The sequence below is a fragment of the Ictidomys tridecemlineatus genome, chromosome 9 (assembly GCF_052094955.1).
Source record: "Ictidomys tridecemlineatus isolate mIctTri1 chromosome 9, mIctTri1.hap1, whole genome shotgun sequence".
NCBI classification, from domain to species: domain Eukaryota; kingdom Metazoa; phylum Chordata; class Mammalia; order Rodentia; family Sciuridae; genus Ictidomys; species Ictidomys tridecemlineatus.
Window position 1 is genome coordinate 57494930 of NC_135485.1, and position 16539 is coordinate 57511468.

At 39.0% G+C, this 16539-nt stretch overlaps 1 protein-coding gene and 1 pseudogene across 1 annotated transcript in view; one reads left to right on the top strand and one right to left on the bottom strand.

Annotated features, from left to right (window-relative positions):
* Scarb2 (scavenger receptor class B member 2) overlaps nucleotides 1-16539 on the bottom strand; it is a 58454-nt gene that overhangs the window by 17410 nt on the left and 24505 nt on the right. Inside the window, exons 3-5 of the mRNA XM_078021427.1 lie at nucleotides 7795-7942; nucleotides 6381-6569; nucleotides 5175-5266 (exon numbers count right to left, since the gene is read on the bottom strand). Of these exons, the coding sequence (XP_077877553.1) occupies nucleotides 5175-5266; nucleotides 6381-6569; nucleotides 7795-7942 (429 nt within the window). The remainder of the gene's footprint in view (nucleotides 1-5174; nucleotides 5267-6380; nucleotides 6570-7794; nucleotides 7943-16539) is intronic.
* LOC101968676 (superoxide dismutase [Mn], mitochondrial pseudogene) lies at nucleotides 13878-14389 on the top strand (annotated as a pseudogene).

Below are 16539 nucleotides of genomic sequence, written 5' to 3' on the forward strand. Positions count from 1 at the left end.
AAAGTGGTCCACCATGGGTTTGAAATCAGGGTCTAATGGGCAGAGATCAAAGAGGCCAAAGAGCCGGGCACGGTGGCAGTCCTGTAATGCCAATGACTTGGGAAGGCTGAGGCAAGAGGATTGCAAGTTTGAGGCCAGTCCAGGGAACTTAGAGAAATACTGTCTCAACATTTTAAAGCCATACGAAGGTCTGGGGTTGTAGTTCTGTGATAGAGCACAACTGGGTTCAGTCTCCAATACTGAGAAAAAAAGAAGCAGCCAAAGAGCAGGGTGTAGTGGTGCACCTCTGGAATCCAGCTGTTTGGGAAGCTGAAGCAGGAGGATAACAAGTTCGAGGCCAGGCTGGGCACTTAGCAAGATCCTATCTCAAGATAAAAAATAAAATAAAATGAATGGCTGAGGGTGAGCATGTGGCAGAGCTGTTGTATTTCACTGGCTACTCAGAATCTCCCTGTCCCCTCCTCTGGGCTTGTGACCCCACCTTGAGGAAACCCCTTTGTCCTCCAGTTCAAAAGGCCTAACTCCCCTAGAGCTCTTGTCCCTGCCTGCTGGGTTCCTGCTTCAGCCTGGTGCCCCGGCAGACAATGACCTCCCCTACCTGTGAGGCAGCACCATGGGTGAGGAGCCTGCCCCTGGCAGACAGCTCTGGTCCCCAGGTGTGATGGGGCACACAAAGGGGGCTCTACAAGCTCAGTGCCCTTGGAGCCTTCTCCACTGGCCCCTAGAATGGTCTGGATGAGCCCCCTCTTCAGATGTCTGCCAGAAGCTGCACTAGGGCACTGTGTGCCCTCCAGCCCATGCAACACCCTCTTCCCCTCTCCCGAGGCCTCCCAGCACTTGGGTCTGTCTCCCTCTGTAGTTTGGGGTGAGGTGAGTGGAGGTGACATGTCCATAGTGTCCCCTGTAGAACAGGTAATGTAAACCACACTTGGCCCCAGCCCAGGTCTGGGCCTTGTGCTATTGATGGCATTCCTTGGGTCCAAGCATGGATGGCCCATCAGAGCAGAGAGTGCCATCAGAAAGCAGAGGTGAGCTGTGTCCTCCCACCCGACGACAGTCCCCCATTTGTTCAAGTTGTCAGAAAGGTCTCTGTGATGCCTGTCTCATTCCCCTGTTTCGAAGGTCCCTTTGTTGGGGGTTTCCTGCAGGACAATAAAGAGTTATTGAATCAAAAAAAAAAAAAGGAGGGGGGCTTGTGTGTGGTTCAGTGGTAGAGTGCAAAGTCCCCCAATCCAAAAAAAAAAAAAAAAAAAACGGCAAAGAAAGCAGCTTGTACCTGCTGCTTGGATTTAAACTTGTAAAAAGTTTAGTGGCTGGGGAGGCGGGAAAACCCAGATATACACCCATAACCAGAAGTGGAGCCCAGCTTTCTGCTGATTTCCCCAGTGCAACTGCCGGAGGCTCCCGTGGGCACACTGGTTTTGGACTGGGGGCTCGGAGTGTGAGACTTGGAGGAAAGTACAAAATCGGTACAAAGAGAGGTAAGGAGAGATAAGTAAACCCATGCACACTGATAACAGACTCCCTTCCCAACTAAGGTAATTCTGCAAATCAAGATTCCTTTAGAGGCTGGGATTGTGGCTCAGTGGCAGAGCACTTGCCTAGCATGTGTGAGGCACGGGGTTCGATCCTCAGCACCACATATAAATAAGCAAAAAATAAAGGTCCATTAACAACTAAGAAAATAAAAAAAAAAAAGATTCCTTTAATTGAAGGAAACTTACATTAAAGGACCAGAAACAAAATCAACAACAAAGAAATGAATTCACTTTAGAAGAAATTAAAATAATGAAACAACCTCGCCAATACTTTAAATATGTATGCTGGTTAGTATCCTCCAAGAGGCAAATGAAAAAAATAACAGCCTTAAAAAATAGTGGAAAACTATTTTAAAAATAAAAAAGAATGAAATAAGGAATATACAAAAATGTAAAATAAAGAAATCTTAGATATTAAAAAAATAGGTTATTTTTTTGGAGCGGGAGCACTCAGTATAGGAATAAAACCCATAGCTAAAGAGAAAACTGAACTGGAAGATAGTTCTAAGGAATTTACAAAAATAAAAGCTCAGAAAAATTAAAAATTAAAGGACCAAGATACAGAAAGTAGATGAGAGGCTTCAATAAATGTGTGAGAGGAATTCAGGGACTCCGGGAGTATGTAAGACTAGGCTGAAAAATACCAGAGGGGCTGGGTTGTGGTTCAGTGGTAGAGCACTTGCCTAGTGTGTGTGAGGCACTGGGTTCAATTCTCAGCACCACATATAAATAAATAAAATAAAGGTCCATTGACAACTAAAAAATATTTTAAAAATAATACCAGAGAAACAGTGATTGAAGAGAGATAATTGCTGAAAGTATTCAAGGTATCCCTCAAGGGCCAAACAAAATAAATACAATAAATTCAGATCTGGATATGGTTTTGCAGAAGATAAAGGGAAAAGATAAAGACCAAAGATCAATGGAGTAACAGCACTGTAATATTGAATGGTTGTCCTGGAATTCTGTACCTGGCTAAAATCATTCAAAACTCAGAGTGGAATAATGACATTTAATATATGCAAAGTCATAGAGATTTTACCACCTCAGAGCCTTACTGAATGAAAGAGCTAAGCATGCTGGGTTTCTCCATCTATTAACCTTCTGGACTTGGGACTTTTCTGTCCTGTATTGGTAGGCTTTAGGGCTGCAATGCCACTACCCAGTAGACCGATGCCAGCAGCACTCTTAGGTTGAGACAACTAAAAAAACGCCCAGACACCAACAAATGTCTCCTGGGGTGGGGTGTAGGGGAGTGGCATCGGGTAGCAAAATGACCTGTGATTTCAAATCACCATATTAACAGACAATCTTTAGCAAGAAAAAAAAATGAACCCAGGAGGAAGACATGAGAAGAAAAGAAGTATAAATTAGTAAATATGTTGGTGAGATAATGATTTTTTTTTAGCTTATATTTAACTTGGTAAGAGTGAGAAGTAAGGTGTAGAAAAGAGTAACAAGGAAGAGGTACATGTGTGGGTGGTAAGATCTGGGTAAGGTTATTGTCTTGTTTGGAAGGAGAAAAGAGAAGAAACAGATGTTGGGAAAAGGTATGGCTAAATATGAATATAAAAACCTAAGTGTGGAAGCAAATGTAGAAATAAGTCCAATATATCAAATAACATATCATTGTATCACAAATGTTCCCATAATTACAACATCTGTATAAAAAGATTAAGCTCTCCTATTAAAAGCCTGGAAAACAGATTGGATATAGAATGACATCCAGCTATATCCTGTTTACAAGTACAAATACCTAGCCACCTCGGACTTCCTCCACCCCACCACCAGACTGTTAAGACAGTTGTCCTGGCTTCTTCTAAATTCTTTTAGAGATCTTATATATTCGGGTGTGTATGTGTAAATATGTTTGTGTACATATATGTGCATGCTTTTAAAAATTATATGACTGTTAATTTAAAAATAGTTCAAAAATTGTGACACTAGTAGAGTTCTCCCATTCTGCACCCAGTTTCTCCCATTGTTAGCACTGGGCATTACTGTAGAACATTTGTTACAATTAATGAAGTAACGTAGATATGTTATTATTAACTGATGTCCACTCTCTATTCCCATTCCCTTAGTTTTTCCCTGATGTTCTATTTCTGTTCCAGGATCCATCCAGGACACCACGAAGTCACATCATGGTCATATTTCCTGGGGTTCTTCTGTGTTGTGATACTTTATCACACTTGCCTTTGTATTTGATGACCTTGGCAGTTTTGAGCAGGGATGGCTGGGTATTTTTAAAAATATCCCTCCTTGAGGATTAGTCTGGTATTTTTCTCATGGCTGGGCTTTGGGAAGAAGACCACAGAGACCAAGTACCACTTTGTGCCTGTTATCACCTGGGTATCCACACGACCTGCCACTGTTGATGCCCTTGGCTACCTGACTGAGGAGGAGTTTGATGTTTTCACTTCTGTGAAGTGACTGCTCACCCTCCTTGGTGCCTCCTTGGTTTGTTTGACATGGTTCATGTGTGGACATGCTTTTTAAATTTGTATTTCTTTTTTTTTTGTATATTCAAAAAATTGTTTAATGTCTTTATAAATTTGTATTTCTTAAAAGAAGTAGTATGTTAGGTACACCGTGAAGCATTTTGCCTTAATAATTCTTACAGAAAATGCTTTTTATTTTTTCCTGTTCTTTAACTAGCCAGATGACTGATACAGAATAAGTACTAACAGGACAAGTTAACCGCTCATTTCCTGGGTTTTCTGGAATATATCTTTGAAACAGAAAGAATTGCACCTCACAGATATTAGCTAAGCTTTCTATAAAATTATTCCAATGAATTAGAAATATGGTAATATGAAATGCTTACGTTACACCTAAAATTGCTATTAACATTTTTCATTATGTTACCCAAAGTTCTTTTTACAAAAAATACACATGATGAATTTCTCTTTGAAGTCAGGATGCAGACTATTTCTCTTGAAATAATACAGCCAATAAAACTTATAAAACTCTTTGTACATCCCTTTTCCTGGATTGCTCTGAAGTTTACAAGTAAATCAAATGTTCAGGAATGGAACTCCTTGACTTTGGGTTTTGAAGAATTAGCCTCCTTCTCCCTAAAGGTTTCTCATTTTTCTGACTCTAAAAAAATCAAATTATTTTGTTTTCTATGTAGCTTTATTGTAAGCTATCTCAGCTCCTGTTTTGGAAGTAGATTAGTGATACAATGTAAGTATTAAAATATAAAACATTCTTAAAATGCTATAATACTGAACTTACACATATTTTATCTTTAAAAAAATACATCAAAAATTCACAATCATGAAATTAAAAAGAGAACCAGAATCATCCTTCCCTCCTCAAACAATCACTGGTTGTAAAGCATTTGTGCTGTGGCTACTGCACATCTTTCCATGACTACTGAGAAAGAGAGAGAGATTTGACCCTGACTTGTAATTTACACCTGATCCCGATAACTCTATAAGTCATTATTATTTAATTTGAAACATATATTATGTCCCCTTAATTTACAAAATAATTAAAGAATATTTATACATTTTCACATTTACATATTTAGACATTTTCATCCAAAAATGCTAAAATTTTTAAAGAATGTATACTTAGTTCAAATAAAAAACGAAAAAAATAATTAAACCTATAAGTCGTTAGACTTACGTTTTTCCATTCCACTCCACAATTTTTGTAAAATTAAGGTAATTGTCTTCTCCAGTTAGGAAAACGTAATCTCCATCATTAGTTCCATTTTTCTGAAAATAAATAAATGTGATAATTTAAAATAACTATGGTGGTTAACTTTGTGTCACTTTGTCTAGGATAGGCTGTTCAGTTGTTTGGTTAAACACAAATCTAGATGTGCTATTGTGACAGCTTTTCATGGATGGAATAAATACCTGCAATCAGTTAACTAACTAAAAGACATCACCCTCAAGAACATGAGTAGGTGAGGCAGATGCCTATAATCCCAAGTGCTCAGGAGGCTGAGGCAGGAGGATTGCAAATTCAAAGCCAGCCTCAGGATTTAGTGAGGCCCTAAGCAACTCAGCAAGACCCTGTTTCAAAATGAAAATAATTTTAAAAAGCACTGGGGATGTGGCTCAGTGATTAATTTAACCCTGGGTTAAATTCCTAGTATGTATGTGTATTTAATATATATATATATATTAAAAAAAAACTGTGAGTTAGTGGACCTCATTCAATCAATTCAAAGGCTTGAGAACAAAATTTGAAGTATCCTGGAGAAGGAATTTTTCAGACGGCTGTGCCATAGATAAGAGTAAGATTCTCAGATAGGCTGAACTTGAAAATAACTACATATTTAAAGATAAGCAAGCTACCTGCGATCCTGGAGCCTACCTACCCCTAATCTAACACTTTGTTCCTGAGGTTAATTTTGTCTATTACCAACTTGCCAACTATTTATGTTATTCGATAATTTTTTCTTCAAAAAAAACAAAAAACAAAAAAACCCCACTTTCTTGTCAGGCATGGTGGCAGATGCCTATGATTCCAGCTACTCAGGAAGCTGAAACAGGGAGGGTTGAGGCCGGTCTTGACAACTTAGCAAGACCCTGTCTCAAAATAGAATTTAAAAAGGTCTGGGGATGTAGCTCAGGGGCAGAGTACTTTCCTAGCACGTGCAAGCCCTGAATTCAATCCCCAGCTTCAGGGTAAAAAAGAAAAAACAAAACAAAAAACCACACACACATACACTTTCTTACTTCTCATACAGTATAAGACACATCTAGAATGACAATTTTGGAATTCTAGAAGAAAATCTAAGAAGAAATCTTAGTTGGGGTGCCTCTCCCCTTGCCCTCACCATAAGCTGAACAAAGAAGCTTTGAAGAAAACTCAACGTACCTCATAAAACAGGCCAAAATATGGGGAGATGTCAGATCTGAAAGCATGGATGAGGGACAAGATCTCATCTTTGTAGCCCCAGAGCAATTCGTCAACCGTGTGAGTCACGAAGAGCTTCTGCTGATAGGCTTTCAACATGGCTTCGATGAGCGTCCTGAGGAAGCGGACCTGAGCCCATTCTATGACGGTCTGGGTGACAAAGGCAACTTAAGATCAGAGTGTGCTCCTCTCCCAAACACCTCCACCCTGCTCTCTTCTACTATCCCTCATCAAGAGGGGCTGGAAACTTCTATGTTGAGGTTAAAGAGCTGAAAATCAGTCTGTGAGCTCCTCTCTGGTTGCATGTGGAATAATAAGGCTCTTCAGTTGTTGTTCCTTCTCATATTACGTTTTGTAAACGTGAGCTTAGCATCCTCATTTGCAGGTTGTTATCCCAACATCACAAAGGGGGAAGTTCTTGTGAATACGTGGCATTTTTGACCACACGGTGGCGCAACGATTCCTTCTGAGCAGAGCTGAAAGTTGAACCCTCATTATAAACGGTACACCACTAGGTGGCAGGGTAAGGCAGGATCTGGGATCCATATTCTCTTAGGTTCTAGATCCAACAAGTGTCTAACTGAATATGTATGGGGCAGTCACCTAGGAGGTACAGTGAGAACCTCAGAAGAGGTTGGTGTACTTGAATCAGAAAGTTTCCTGGTCCCAGGAGAATCGCAAGTTCAAAGCCAGCCACAGCAACTTAGCGAGGCCTTAAAGCAACTTAGCAAAGCTCTGTCTCAAAATTTTAAAAAATATAAAAAGGGCTGGGGATGTGGTTCAGTGGTTAAGCACTCTGGGTTCAATCCCTGGTCCTCCACAACCACCAAAAACAAGTTTCCTGGGTTTCAGTATAGTATAGGTAGAGTATAGGTGCCATTATAAGGTGGAATTGCCATTATCAATAGGTTCTAATCAATGGCCCATTCTTTGCAATTTGAAAAAGGGAGAAAAAAGTCAATCCGCATATTTCTAGAATCTGAAATACCAGATAGAAATCTCAACTAAGAAGGGGGGGGACAAATAAGTATGTTTTAAATTACTAGCTACCAAAGAAATTCTTATTTATTTCACAAGTGCTAATGTTGAACACACAGGAAGAAACTGTGAAAACAAATCCTAAAATTTGTATTTTTATTATCATTTGAAAAGACCTTGTTAATAGACCTCAGGGGGAAAAAGTCTAAGATGGCTTTAAAGAAGAGAAGGAAGATACATTTTCTACATTTTATATATATATATTTTTATATATATTTTAAACATAGTAGTTCCTAAATAGGTTCCTAAATAGTGGTTCCTAAAACCAAAACCATATACTAGCCTTATCTTTTTCCTTTCTTCTAAAATTCACAATGACATAAAAATGTCTGCTTACCAGTACAGGAATATTCAGTGTTCTAATTAAGTCAACTTTAGGGTCTCCAACAGATTGGTTCCGTTCAAAAACGTATGCCTTGTTGCTAACGGCAGATATTGTTGTTCCGTTATCTCCAAATTGAACATTTGCCTTGTTTCTGATTTCCCTAAAAGAAAAAAAAATATTTGAAAATAGATACCACTTTCATAAACAAGACTTTTCCTTTTTTTTTCAGTATCAAAGTTATACTTTCAATATAACTCTTTCTAAAGGATAAATTATTTAGAGAGGCTGTATATAAAAAAAAACCCTTAAAACCTTGAGATTGAAGCTCAAATGTGGGATTGAAGAAAATGAGGCTTCAGATAGTTTTCTCCAAAAAGGTTGTTTTCATTCTTTCCCCCCATGATTGGGAAAGTACGGCAATCAACGGCCATCTTGACCAGAGAATTGAAGCAACCAAGAAACTCTCTTTCCTTGGGTATGGTTTGATCCTGTAATATTATCAACATTTTCACTTTAGTTTATAGTTTCAGAATTGAAGCAACCAAGAAACTCTTTTTCCTTGGGTATGGTTTGATCCTGTAATATTATCAACATTTTCACTTTAGTTTATAGCTTCAGTTTGAATTTCAATTTATTTATTAATGTCTTCTTATTTCTATCCTGAATTCAGTTGAAAATTCATTGAAGAAATTTTGGTTTACTGGATGTGGTGGTGCATGCCTGTAAGACCAGCTACTTAGGGGGCTGAGTGAGACAGAATTGAAACTTTGAGGCCAGCTTCAGCAACTTAACAAGATTCTATCTCAAAATAAAAATTTTGAAAAGGGCTGTGGATATAGCTAAGTGATAGAGCACTTGCCTGTCATATGCAAGGGCCTTCCCTTGGTTCAAACCCCACTACTGAGGGAAAAAAAAATGAGGCCCAAGGCTTAGTAAGTTAAAAAAGTTTACTCTTGTTTGTGATGCATAGTTCAGTTTGGTTCAAGTTAGTTCCCCAAATGAGGTATTAGGAAATCTCTTAGAAAGTGTTTGGTAGAGCACAGTAGGATAACTATGGTTGACTCTAATAACTGAATAGTACAAAATAGCTAATAGAAAGAATTTTCAATGTTCCTAACATAAAGAAATAATAAATGAGACGATAAGTTAGTTGTCATGATTAGATCAGTCCACATCCCACATATAATACATATATCGAAATGTCACACTGTTCAGCATCAATATATATAATTACTAAGTCAATCAAACATATGTCTACATACATGAATATATAAAGAACTCAAAAAATGCCAAGAAAACAAACCAATTAATAAATAGGCAAATGAATTAAATAGACATTTCTCAAAGAAGAAATACAAATGGCCCAAAAAATATATGAAAGAATGTTCTACATCATTATCAATTAGGGAATTGAAAATCAAAACAACATTGAGATTTCATGTCAGTCCAGTCGGAATGGTAGTCATCAAGAATACAAACAAGAATAAGTTCTGGAGAGGATAAGGAGAAAAAGTAATACTTTTACATTGTTCATGGTATTGTAAATTAGTACAAACACTATGAAAATCAGTATGAATATTCCCCAAAAGACTAGACATGAAACCACCATAGGACTCAGCTATGTCACTCCTCAGTATTTATCCTAAGGAATTAAAGTCAGTATACTATAGTAATATATGCATACCCATGTTTATAGCAGCACAGTTCACAATAGCCAAACTATGGAACCAGTCTAGGTGTCTATCAACTGATGAATGGATAAAGAAAATGTGGTATATATACACAATGAGTTTTATTTGGCCATAAAGGAGAATAGAATTATGTCATTTGCAGGAAAATGGATGGAACTTGAGACTATTGTTAAGTGGAATAAGCTAAACTCAGTAATGTTATATGTTTTCTCTCCTATATGGAAGCTAGAGAGGAAAAAGGAAAAGAAAGGTATTCAGGGGTAGGTGTCTTTTGAAAATCAAATGGAGATCAGTAGAGTAGAGGAAGGGCCTATCGGGGAGGGAAAGAGAAAATACTGGGGAATGAATGATATTGGCTAAATTATATTGTTATATTGTGTTCATGTTTAAGTATGTAACAATGAAGCCCCATCACTATGTACAACTATAATGAACCAATAAAAATATGGAAAAATAAATGAATAAAATTAAGGTTTAGACTAGAAATAACAACACAAAGTGATTTGTTAGAAGATGGAGGAGGAGAGGGAATTTCAAAGCTAAACCCCTGCTCAGCCACAGCTGGTGCTGACAGAGAGGACACATTTCTCCACATTCAACTGGCAACCCCAGAGCTTCTCTGTGGCAAGTATGAGGACCAAACCTTCTGCAAGAGTAGCCGTTTACAAAATGTGCTTAGCTCTGCACATTAACTGAGCTCGATGCTAAGGAACTAGATGTAGAAAAAGTGACTCGAGAGTGAACACCAGTTTGCAGGCAAAGAAAGCCAGGCTGGGGAGCCAAGAGGAAGAACTCAGAATAGGTCCAGGGGTCAACTCTGCCAAGTTAGAAGACTAATGTCAAAAGTCAATGACCTGGCTAAGTAAGGCTTATTTTATTTTCTTCACCCAGGCCCTAGGTCATGAACTTAGAAGCCTGGATAACCCCAAACCTAGAGCCTGCTTTCTTTATGTTTATTTCTATTTACTGACTAGAGATAGCTTTTTAAATGTTTTCTTTTTTGCTTACCCTGGAAGATCAAGGTTTTCCAAATCTCAAAAAAAAAAAAAAAAAAAAAAGTAATTCCCTGAAGGTTGACTGTGTCGGGTCACTTACAGTTAACTACGTGACTTCTCTCACAGTCTGGAGTCCTCCACCAGTCATCGTAAGGCATGACTGACACTTGGCCTCTACGCTCTCACTGAAAGAAGACAGTAAGACATGACCTCTGATTCCACAGAGGCCAAGCAACCACAGAGAGAGACAGCCAGGGCTTTCCTCTCAAAACAACATGCTAGGGACTGGGATGGTGGTTCAGAGCGCTTGCCTGGCATGTGTGAGCCACTGGGTTCGATCCTTAGCACCACTTGAAAATGAAATAAAGATATTGTATCCATCTGTAACTAAAAAAGAAATACTTAAAAAATATATATGTTAGTCTGAGGAAACTAAAATGTTTTCCTCCCAAGCACTCTGGTCACTTTGGCAACAATGAGATGGACACAGCACACAAAGAAGGGTTTTTAGTAATAACATCAACAAATCTAGTGACCCCAATCCCCCATGAGTGATCACCAACAGTCAACTAAAATCAAGGAGGCCACTGGTAAACAGCGGGTTGAGAGCAAGAAGTGATCTTAAGTGACTTACTGCCCTATGGTATCAGAGAACACGAAAAGACACTTTTAAAAATAGACCAAAGAAGCATCTAGAAATACAAACAAGAGTTTAAGACAAAAACAAAAGTAAATCAGTCAAGAAACCATATTTAAAAGTGCCTGGAGGTCCCTCTTAATTAAGAGATGCTAATGAAACTCAGACCACAGTTAACATTTGTTAATCTCAAAGATGGTTCTAGTCATTAAGAAATGACCTGGGCCTGTGCTCTAGACCTGTAATTCAAAGCAACTCAGAAGATTGAGGCAGGCAAATCAAAAGTTTGAGATCAGGCTGGGCAACTTAGTGAGACCCTGTCTCAAAAAAGAAAAATAAAAAATAAAAAATAAAAGGGCTGGGTGTAGTTCAGTGATAGAGTGTATGCCAAGCATGTGCCCAGCCCTGAGTTCAATCCCTAGTACTAAAAAAAGAAACAGAGTATTAAAAAAAGAAAGGAAGGAAGAAAAATAAATGATTGGATGATGCGCTGTGAACTATTTAATCAGGCAGGAAAACACACAATTGATTTTAGAAATAATTTTAGGAAAAATAGTCTGAGATGAGGGATGGAAACCAAAAAGAATAATTTTAATTGGCTGAAAAATTAACATCTGTGCATCTAATCATCTAGGTTACTGGATAAATTGGCTGTCTGCAATACTGTCATTCAACCCTTTCTTTGGGTCCTTTTGGTTCCTTTATTCACCTAATCCTCTGCTGAGAATCACTGTAGGGAGTAACTGAGCACAAGAGAGAAGCATAAGTTGAGATCTAACTGCTTGGTTTAGCATTCAACCCTAGCATCATCAATACGTGCTCTGGGACTAAGAAGTTGCTCATTGCTTCTGTGCTCAGTTTCCTCATCTGCAAAATGGAGGTAATAACATGTCTATCTTGTAGGGTTGTTGTGAGAATTAAATCCACAGAAATCGACCATCCAGTGAAGACACACCTGGCACATACTAATACCATGTGCAAAGGCTTGTGTTTAGCTCTTGAGAGGCAGGATGAGTCCTGGTTCTTGTTTGTCCTCAGAGAACCCACAGCAGGACAGGGAAACTGCCACTGAAACACTTCCTTCCTTGTGGTAAGTGCTCTGCTGGAAGACCACAGGAGCTGGAGGACCATGGGGAGGGTAGCAACGGGAAAGCAAATCCTGAGAACATCATCGTGCACCTGTGGGTTGGTTCTGGATAGTACAGGCTGCCCCTAGGTAGGAGGTGGAGGATGCCTTTCAGACAGAGGCAGAGGGACAACGGACAGACAGCTGGATGGACAACAGGACAGACAGCACAGAATGACAGCATAGGACCCACTTCTGAGTGCATAGGGGAAAGCTGTAGTCAGGGCAGAGGATGACATGACTGAGATGATGTGAAAGAGCAGCATCAGGTAAGAGCAAGGCTGCACGGAAAAAACACGTCTCGTGGAGATGAGTTTCCAAGTCTCAGAGGGGAAGCAGGCCAAAGACAAGCACTACTAAGGTGTGGGGGATCTTTTTCTATTTTTCTTACTTTTGAGTTTAAGGATTTAAAAAAAAATACATTATTTCATTCAAAACCACTTCTGTTCCTTTTTTTTGGGGGGGGGCTACTAATCTAAAAGACTATCATAGAAGAGCAAGTCAGGCTTAGAAGAAGGGTAGGCACTCTTCTTGGAAACAATCGTGGGATTTTAATTTTTTTATCATTTCTTTGATATTAAAAAAATTATATGCTTAGCTGAGAGATAAGAATCCAAGAAACAGAAGTACACAATTTAAAAGTCTGAACAAAGTTTCTACCTTTGCTAAATGGCAAGGAAGACAGTTTGATCCTTAAAAAGTTACATGTGAAAAAAAAAGTCTGAATTACAAGAAAATAGACTTGAATATCAAACCTTTGTCTTTTTAACTGACACATAATAATTGTACACATTTATGAGGCACAGTGTAGTCCAATACACTATAAAATGTGTGACAATCAGATCAGGGTAACTGGCATATCTATGGCCCAGCTTAGGAAGCAGTGTTCCTTCCTGTGTTCTGGGAGCATTCTCCTACTAGCTATTTGGAAATAATTAATTGTTGTCTTACCGTGTGCTATTAGAATATTAGAAGTTCCTCCTCCTATCTCTTGAACTCACTGTCCTCCATCTCTTCAACCCCCCCCACCCCAGGCTCTGGTAACCTCCATTCTACTCTCTGCTTCTAGGGGAGCAAGGTTTTTAGATCCCGCATATGCATAAGATCCTGCAGTCTTTGCCTTTCTGTGCTTGACTTATTTCACTTAACATATCGGCCTTCAGTTATGTTGCCACAAAAGATAGGAGCTCCTCCTTTTCTAAGTTTCAATACTATTCTATTCTGATACAAGAACTGGATCTGTATGTTCAAAAAGGAAGGAATCATAGAAGAAGGTGTAGTAATAATTTATTCACTCTATTAAATATCATCATGATCAACATTTATTTTATAAAGATCAAGATACAACATGGACCCTTCTTTGTGCAACCAGAGAAGTGAAAAATTGTGCCCCATCTCTGTACAATGAATCGAAGAGCATTCTGCTGTCCTGTATAACTGATTAGAACAAATAAATAATTTATTTTTTTTAAAAAAGATATAACATGGGGGCAGACACTAGCTACCCCGGGGGTGGGCGCTGCGGTTGAGAGGCTCTGAGGCTGCGGCTGAGGACCTTGAGCGCTGTGAGGTGCCTCTAGGGTGTGGGCAGAAGCCCAGCCTCCCCGACCTGCCTGCCCAGCAACTACTGCGTCCAGGAGCAGCACGTCAACGCCCAGATCATGCAGCTGCGCCACAGCAAGCACCATGCGGCCAATGTGAACAACCTGAACGTGGCGGAGGAGAAAAGTACCGGGAGGCACTGGCCCAGGGAGGTGTTACGGCTCAGGTGGCCCTTCAACCTGCACTGAAGTTCAATGGCGGAGGTCATGTCAATCACACTATTTTCTGGACAAATCTGAGTCCTAATGGTGGTGGAGAACCCAAAGGAGAGTTGCTGGAAGCCATCAAATGTGACTTTGGTTCTTTCCACAAGTTTAAAGAGAAGCTGGCAGCTGTCTCTGTTGGTGTGTGTGTGTGGGGGGGGGGGTCTGGTTGGGGTTGGCTCTGTTTCACTAAGGAGCAGGGACGCTTGCAGATGGCTGCCTGTTCTAATTAGGATCCTTCGCAAAGAACAACAGGTCTTATTCCACTGCAGGGGATGGATGTCTGGGAGCATGCTTATTACCTTCAGCATAAAAACGTCAGCTCTGGGACTGGGGCTGGGGCTGGGCGGTAGTGCACTTGCCTGGCATGTGTGAGTCACTGGTGTTTGATTCTCAGCACTACATATAAATAAGTAAAATAAAGGTCTATCAACAACTTAAAAAATGTTTTTTAAAAAGTCAGACCTGATTATCTAAAAGCTATTTGGAATGTAATCAATTGGGAGAATGTAACTGAAAGATACATGGCATGCAAAAATTAAAGCATTATCATTATATTGAGTATGTTAAACTCCTTATGGCTATTTGTAGTAGAATACTGCAATATACTAATAAGCCACTTGACTACAGCATTTATTGATGTTGATGATATATGATGACATGGTGATTCATTGATATACGTATATTTGATAACAATAATTTAGTGTTATAAATAATTTCCTATTTAAAAAAAAATTTTTATTAGGCAACTGTTTGAGAATCATTACTGCTCTGCGTGATTTAGTCTTAACTGAACATTTTCCTCAGAGAGCTAAATTTGCTAGTAGTTATAATTGTCAACATAAAACAATAAAAAATATTCCATCCCTATATTTTGGGGCTTATGGAGAAGCCTTTGTAACTCCATTCTATTGCACTTAGAGAAAATGTAATCTTTTGCCCCAGTTCTCACAGTAAAATAGGAAATGGAGTATTTCTCTTTTGTATTGAAATTGTTCTTTTCTTACATAATGCTCTATCTAGTGGTACTTGTGATGGCTATCATCCAATGGTCTCTATGGTCACATGTATAAATAGTTAACACCATCTTGTCATTTAAAAAACAAATAACTTATTGCTGATTGAAAACTGTTTTATTATGAGGAGATAATTATGCATCTGTATTTACAAAGACTGATGTAAAATTTTGTTCTCAAACATAGAAGTGTGTATTTATGAAAGTGCTGTAGGTGGGCACATCAGGGCCTGGCTGGGGACACAGTGGGGACACTGGGGACCTCTGGTGAGGCCATGGATATTCTAGGGCACTCCTCTCCCTCCTGTTGAAGGGCCTCCCTCTCCTGAGAGCTGCGCCTGGACAGATGCCACCTTCCCTAGTCGAGGCAAATGGATTTCTGCCTAGTGTCAGCACTGTGCCTCCCTCAGGTGCATTCTTTCAAAGATATGTTTTATATTTTTGTTTTCTTCTAAAGAATTTTTAGCCACTATAAAAGCTTTCTATCATTTTTCAATGGAGGGAAAACTACCCATATCAGTGACACAGCATTTCAGCATACATTCCAGGTGGTTTTTGCACAGGAGCGCAGTATACATGCTGTTAACACGTGGCAGGGATTCTGCTTGTATCTGGCTTAGCAACGTCACGGATCTTCATCTTTCATCATCTCCCTAATTATCTTTAATGGCTATATGACATCTTATCATTTGGGCATTTCCTCATTTATTTCATAGTTTTATTACTGAATATTTCATTTGCTTCTGTTATTATCAGTTATGCTCTTGTGAGCAACCCTATGCATGTAGGTTTTACCTCCTGTTGGAATATTTTCTTTATTTTTATTTTTATTTTATTTTTTTAGTTGTAGGTGAACACAATACCTTTATTTTATTCATTTATATGTGGTGCTGAGGATCTAACCCAGGGCCTCACATGTGATAGGCAAGTGCTGTATCACTGAGCCACAACCCCAGCCCAGGATACTTTCTTTATACATAGGTTTTTTCTCAACCTATTTAATAATGTTTTCCCAAGGTCATTCATTTTAAACATTTTTCTCCCAACTTAATTTTTCTATTTCTTTTCATGGAAAAATGGAGTAACACAGCAGTTTCAATACTGAAGACTAAAGTTAAAAAAAAAAAAAACCTTAAATTCAAGGTACTTTTCCTTTAGAATTCAGTTAGGAAAGTATTTAGTTTTCTGAGTATCAGCAGTGTTGGCTATTGATAACTGTGTGTATGTGTGTGTGTGTGTGTGTGTGTGTGTGTGTGTGTGTGCATGGATTGAAATGCTCTGGAGACTTATAGCTGTCCTTTATACCACAGGGACCTGACTCTCACAGAGTGCAAATGGGAGGCAAGTAGTTACCGTAGTAACCGCAGTTACCGCTGGCCTCTGTTTAATAGACCTTCTAGGAACATGGGGCTTTTTGAGAGATAGGCTTCGAAATACACATCATCTACTAGATCAGGGTTTATTTTGAGCTAACAAAGATTTGCAGAG